The sequence below is a fragment of the Adiantum capillus-veneris genome, chromosome 2 (genome assembly GCF_014529385.1).
Source record: "Adiantum capillus-veneris isolate H3 chromosome 2, ASM1452938v2, whole genome shotgun sequence".
Taxonomy (NCBI): Eukaryota; Viridiplantae; Streptophyta; class Polypodiopsida; order Polypodiales; family Pteridaceae; genus Adiantum; species Adiantum capillus-veneris.
The window spans coordinates 179,763,433-179,770,195 of NC_140932.1; the positions used below are offsets into that span (position 1 = coordinate 179,763,433).

The 6,763-nt window shown below is 39.8% G+C and overlaps 1 protein-coding gene across 1 annotated transcript; it reads right to left on the reverse strand.

Moving 5' to 3' along the window:
* Window positions 1-204: 204 nt before the first annotated feature.
* Window positions 205-6,419, reverse strand: LOC147464159 (uncharacterized). The gene is made up of 3 exons (XM_086482627.1): window positions 6,076-6,419; window positions 5,780-5,985; window positions 205-603 (listed from the first exon to the last, which is right to left on the reverse strand). The coding sequence occupies exons 1-3, from the start codon at window positions 6,214-6,216 to the stop codon at window positions 306-308; spliced, it is 645 nt and encodes a 214-aa protein (XP_086338753.1). The 5' UTR covers window positions 6,217-6,419; the 3' UTR covers window positions 205-305.
* Between the last annotated feature and the right edge of the window lie 344 nt (window positions 6,420-6,763).

Below are 6,763 nucleotides of genomic sequence, written 5' to 3' on the forward strand. Positions count from 1 at the left end.
GAGTGTGAGGAAGTTCTAGAAACAATCCGAGCAAGAGACGATGCAACCGCCCTTCAATGATTTGTGCATAACATTTAATCACTCTCAAAAGGTGTTAGCTTTGTTGTGTGTGTGTGTGTGTGTATGAGAGAGAGAGAGAGAGAGAGAGAGAGAGAGAGAGAGAGAGAGAGAGAGAGAGAGAGAGAGAGTTCTCTAGTGTGAGGGGAAGAGACTTCACTTCTTGCATGTATCATGAGCCACATTATATTTGCCCAACTGAATCATGACACAAAGATAATAAAGCCCTCTCCAAGGAAGGATATGAGCTATAGAGGGTAAGGAGAAGGTGGTGGAGGTGGGAAGGGAGTCATGGGGATCGTATTTGGGGATGGGGTTGGTGATGGGAAAGTGGGGCCTTCTAGCCTACATTTAACTTCGAAGACATAGTATACTTGACTGAGGATCCATGCAAGAAAAGTGAAGGACGCTGCTGCTGCAAAGATACTACTACGAATGACTTCACAACTAGGCACCACCGTCCCGGCCACCACGTTGGTCCGACTCCTTAGTGAGTTCCGGTTTGCACCGGCCAATAGCAAGATCTCTGCAATGCCAAAGAATAGCCTACATATACACATTATTCTTTTCTTAGCAACAATTTCCACCAAGAATCTCGCATGTAAACAAATTATGCTCAAAGTTTGTAAATCTTTGTCCTAAATGTGTGCTCGTTTTATTTACAGATGAAACTAAGAGAGGGTACAGATTGTCAAAACAAGGAAAATTTATTCTTGCTTATTTTCTCTAATTTATAAATAAGAGGAAAGTATGTCTTTTTATTTTTTTACATTTATATTCATAAAATTCATTTGATTATTATTCACCCTACATGTGTTCCTATTTTAACCCTCCATGCACCCCTCAATTATACACCCCCTTCTATCACCCTTTAAAGGGTTAGGAGCTCAGTTTTCTCCTTAACATACCATTGCTAATATCATCCCTACTGATGATAAGATAAGCAAGGTGATCTTTCAAGATCATGTAGGCATGATAAAACCTATAAGGTAAAGCTAAATAAAGGTAGTGACAAGACTCAAAAACAAAAAAGGGAACACTGAAATCCCCACACACTTCACTTGGGATCCACATGCCGAGCATTTTAGGTTTCATTACCAAAGCTTCTTTTGCAACCCAAAAAGATAACTTGGTAAAAGAGAGACAAGTGTCAAAAAGATGAAGGTAATTCTTCAAAGGACACTAACGAAAGGAACTCTACATGTATAGTTGTGTGTGTGGGCACGCGTATCCACAATCCCTAGAATTAAACTAAAAGCTAGCACGTTAGGATACTAAGGACGTGTAGGCTCATGCATTGGTTGCACTTTCCATTAAGCGTCCCACATATCTTCCAAATCCATATATTTTTTTAGCCAAACTCAAAGAGGTTTACCAACCAAATAAAGAGTAGTGCTATTATTTTATTAATATGTATCTTAATAACTATTCCTTTGATTTACAACCATCTAAATGATTTATCTTGGGTGTACATTGATGCAAGGGTTTTAGACAATGGTTTCTCAAGGTTTGGATTAGATTGCACACAATGCATGCCCCTAATTAAGGATATTGAAAGTGAAGATCTACCATTGGAGATTTTGGAGCACTGAGATATCCTTTTCAATAGAAATCAACGTTTCCTTCTAAAATATCCCTCCTTGTGTACAAGCCTTAGTGTCCATAGCACCAAGATTAATGTTAATCTTTGAAGGGCTCCCTACTCTTTCCAAAGATAGGTACCATGAAGTCATGGGGAAAGGCACATTTTTCGATTTGCCCTTTGAACAATCAACTTTTGTACCTTAGTGACATGTTTGGTGATAAATATTAGAAGGCAGCTTATTTGGTGAAGAAAATAAGTAGAATTTCAATTTGCAAGCACTTTGAACAATCAACTTTTGTACCTTAGTGACATGCTTGGTGATAAATATTAGAAGGCAGCTTATTTGGTGAAGAAAATAAGTAGAATTTCAATTTGCAAGCACTAGTGTAAGTCAAAACATCTCCACCAGAGTTCTGGAAACACATGGACCCTATCTAAAAGACTCCTTGTTTACATATGACCCCAAGGGTTCACCTTCCAAAAATACCTATAGGATATGCATTTAAGATGTATTTATAAAATCTCTCTGCAGAAACACTTCACCAAAAACAAAATGACCCCTTCTTCTTCACAAACCTGTAATTTTCTTTGAAATTTCCATTTTCAAACCTCTCTTGTATTTGTTATTTTGTGACGCTTTATAATTAAAAAAATCATTCAGATGAACTCATGTGCTACACTTACATATTTTGAGGTGGCCCCCCTAGACATACGCTTGTCAATTTTAAGTCCTGTAGCATGTTTGCATTTTCTAAATTAGATGGACATCTTAATGTACTCCCTTTCCATTGAAAGGCACCCCCTTTCCTACAAAAGGACACTCTTTCAATAAGCCCTTCTTATAGAGACTCATGAAAATTTGACCTCCATACAATGAAAAAATGCCTTAAGGGGTATATCTGTCAAATCCTATCAACGAGTCCAATCTAAAAGTATTACCCTAGTAATTTAATATCCCACAACTTAAACTTATGAGCAAAATAAAGGTGAGGACACCTACACTAATGCTTTCTCCTCCTAGACTAAGTATAACATTTAAAGTGAAACAACCCAAAAAATTTCAACAAAGATCCAAGGTAATTAAGCACTCACTCTTCAATAGCCTATGAGGGTGCACCTCCAAAAATGTAAGTGCACCACATGAGTCAATAAAAGAGATTAAAAAAAAAAAACTTCTAAAATTTACATAATTACATTTATAAAAGGGGTTTTTAATTGCATTTTAAAAAAACACATAAGTTTCTTAAGAAAAAGGGGTCATTTTAAGAGGATATAGCATGTACATATAGGATTTTCTTTAATAACCTTAGAATGCATGTCATTTAGATGACTCCTTATAGGTGAACCCCCCCCCCCCCCCCCCCCCCCCCCCCCCCCCCCCCCCCCCCGACATTTTAGCTTTCACATGACAATGGTTTCGGAATAAAGATCTCATTTTTTTGTAAGAACCAAAAACATGAGATCTTTTTGTGAGAACCAAGAAAATGAGATCTCATTTGCCATGACCCGTAACTTTAAAGTCAACGATGCTCTTGAAAGTGTGGAATCTTATCCTCTTTAATGTAATCAATGGTAATTTACAATAAAAACACAATTCTAATATAGTTTGCAACTAAAATTACGTTTGAAAAAATGACTACAAAGGAAGCATAGACCATGTAACCATAAATTATGGCTTCGAAGTGATAAAAGATTATGTCATAAATTATGACACATTAGCACCATAAAACATTTGTTGTGTCATAAAGTGTCTAAATATAAATGATGACACATTGCAAAGATAAATTTAGAAACATCTATGAGATGGATGCCTTGTTATCAACAAAAGGTAGAAGACTTGTGAAATGTTGATTTGGAGACTTTGATGTCTTAGAAATGGTCATAAAACACTTTTTTTTTTGAAATGAAGAGCTTGAAGGGCACATAATGCTTGCATGGTAAAGGTGTTAAAGCCATAGTTAATAGGAACAGAAAATCGAAACGCGGAACGGGCAATAGAAACAGGGATGAATTGCCATCACATGTTACAGTTACTCACGTCTAAAACACGGAATGAGGATTTGAAACAGGAAGTTGAAATGGGAACGAGGAATGAAAGACTGAAAATGGCCATTCCCTCACACCCAAGACAACATGCACTTTGATGTCCTCCTATCGGCCTCTAGCCCCTTTACACCTCTAGCCTTTTTATAAAGGGCCAAATAATGAAGAGGCTTGTGTTAAAAGTGAAGGAAACTTGCAGCTATGGAGGATTATATTCAAACAATGTGAGCTCCATAGCTAATGAGCAAGCACATTGATGGTACAAGGAGAGTGTGCCATACAATGAGCACCAAGTCCCATCATATGGCTAACCTCCTAGTCTCAAAATTGAAGTACCGCGACCTTGCCAAAGTAAGTAATCTTACCTGGAGATCCTCGTTAGTGATCCTCTTTTGAACTAACCTCCTAGTCTCAAAATTGAAGTACCGCGACCTTTTTTTCAACTAACCATTAAAAATCTTGGTGCACAAATGAATTTTCAGCAAGGAAGATGACAGTGTTTTGCAAACAATTTAGAAGCCTTGCAAAACATTCACAACCTGCTAGAAAGTTTCTAGAGGTTAGTTTAAACATTTGCAAGATCAAAATAACAAAGAAATGACTCTCCAACAAAATACAATAGAAAGACGGAGAGATATGGTGCACCTAAAATGCACCGTAATGAGCGGCCAAGCCCCTTCCTTTATGTGATCAAAGAGGCCCCAAGTTGCAATCTCTCAAGTTGTTGTCACCTTAAGTGACTGCTTTGACCATCACATTTAGTACCTAAATATACTGAATATTGAGGCATATTTGTATAATTCATTAAGTCTGCTAATCGGATAAATGAAAAAGACATGCTCCAACCTACATGATGCTGGTACCAGGGAAGGTGTTGACAATCACCCTATCCTGTTGTTTAAGGCCAATCATCACTCTACTTGCAAGGGATAATATAACAATGCCATTTTTGCAGCGCCATAAATAGGCTATCTGCAGCCATAGATCCCAACTCTCTGGCCAGCAGCCAAGCAAATCCTTTAGCAGGCCCGTGTCGCTTGTGTTTTTGCAACCTAGGGGCTACGTGCATATTTGTTTCCGTTTAAATCTATAGATTTGTGTCACCTTGTTATAAGTAATCCCTGTTTTTGAGAAAGAAGCTACCTCACATGCTGCCATTGCAGCACCCCAGTACTGGGCCTCTATACTCGACAAAGCAACCGTAGGTTGCTCAATTCAGACCATCGCAAACAATAAATCAGCAGACCATTAAATTGAAACCATCATCACGGGCAATTCATTGCTAAGCCATGCTAAGCGATATTGTAACCTTTGAGAGAGTGATGCTGCAAGCCACCTGTCCCATCCTGTCCAATCAACATGTGTCCTCTCACCTATCTGGCACCCCTCAGAGTCACAAACATAGGATTTCCATATTAATGGCTGATGCTCAAACTCCCCTAATGTCTTGGGTATCTGTATGGAAGTGAAAGACAGACACTTCAATGATCTAGGATTGTCCATCACAGAAAGAGCAATCCAACTACCAAATCTGCTTGTCTGTTGACGAGGTTTTTTGCCACTTTCATGTAGATCCTCCAAAAGCCAACAAATATACCTCGATGAATCCAGGATATGCCAAGATTCACCTTCAAAGGAAAGTGCAAGGTATGGAGTCATGGTAGTCGTCCGCAAGTAAAGATAACCATCAACCCCATCATGCACAGATACTACGACAACCCCACTAAGGTCGTCAGTCCCCGACAAATATATGGTCAACAATGATAAAAAGACAAAGGGGCATCAGTGAAGATAAATAATGCGGATCGGCACACAAGCTACATGTACCCACTGCACCCTATCTCGGAACCATGCTCACGTGGTAAGGGAGTGGAATGACGATGAGTGGACAATCTCTCTCTCTCTCGCTCACACACACACACACACACACACACACACACACACACACACACACACTCCTCATCTCCTCCAGCCCCGGCCTTCTCATGTAGCCGACCGCCATATTAAGTTGATCTCACTTTGTTTTTCAATTATGATGTAATTATATAAACATGCTATTCCATGTAACAAAGAACTGTCGAAAAGGCGAATTACCAGCAGAGGGTCAATGAGAGGACGGCACAAAGGCGAGAGGCACCAGGCATGTGTGGGGAGCCGCAGCAGAAGCAGCGAGTGGCGCCCATGATGATGAGGGTGCCCATCAAGAGCAGGCAGAAGGCTGCGGCTGCCATGCCGCTTGCGCTGTCCCCACTATACTTGCAGTACCAGTAGTTGCCTGTGTCATCAAACTCCCAATCCACCTGTCATATGCATGCATGTGGCACCAATCATCATCAAGAATTTGCAAGCAGATTAAGCAAGACTAATTAAACTAACTATCCATTGATCACCTTGTTGCGCTTGGATTGTGCGCCCAGTGCCAAGCCGACGGAGATTACGTCAAAGAGCGACGAGACGAGGAAGACCAGCCACACAGGCTTGTCCATCTCTTCCTGGATGGCCTTCACCACGGCTCTCACGGCCTTCGTCATCTTCCCTATTTTCTCATTCCTAATTGGCAGAAGCAAACAATCCAAAGCCAAGAGAACTAGCGGGCGACTCTGTGAGAGAGAGAGAGAGAGAGAGAGAGAGAGAGAGATTACCCTCTGATAGCTAACAGCAAGAAAGCCATTAGAGCAGAGGATTAATGAAAGGGCCCTTTTTCTTTCAGTTCGTTGCGAAAAATCGCTGCAGTTCGTTGCAAGTTAGTAAACCTTATGGATTATTTTTTGGGAAAATTACAAAAATACCCTGAAATTTGGACCCTCAAATTTCAAAACTTCAAAATTTACCCCATTTAGTTTGTCCAAAATGCACTCAAAATACCCCTTGTTATTCTCGCAAACATCTCCACACACTTTCCTTTTTGCAGCTGGTCATAGGAAGATTAGTTGTCTCTCAACCAAAAATGATAGAACTAGGATTTTGGATGGCATTGTGGGCTCTCTCAAGCTGAAATGGCTTATTATCAGTAGAGACAAATGGCTTTATTTGTGAGCTCATTGGTGAGTAATTTTATATAAGACACACTTAAATACA

Excerpts from the sequence above, each read along its gene's own strand:
- LOC147464159 (XM_086482627.1), bottom strand. The coding sequence starts at position 6,216 with ATGACGAAGGCCGTGAGAGCCGTGGTGAAGGCCATCCAGGAAGAGATG. Across the intron at positions 5,986-6,075 it reads CACAATCCAAGCGCAACAAG|GTGGATTGGGAGTTTGATGA; the intron begins GTGATCAATGGA and ends TGCATATGACAG. Across the intron at positions 604-5,779 it reads CTCTCATTGACCCTCTGCTG|GCTATTCTTTGGCATTGCAG; the intron begins GTAATTCGCCTT and ends GTGTATATGTAG.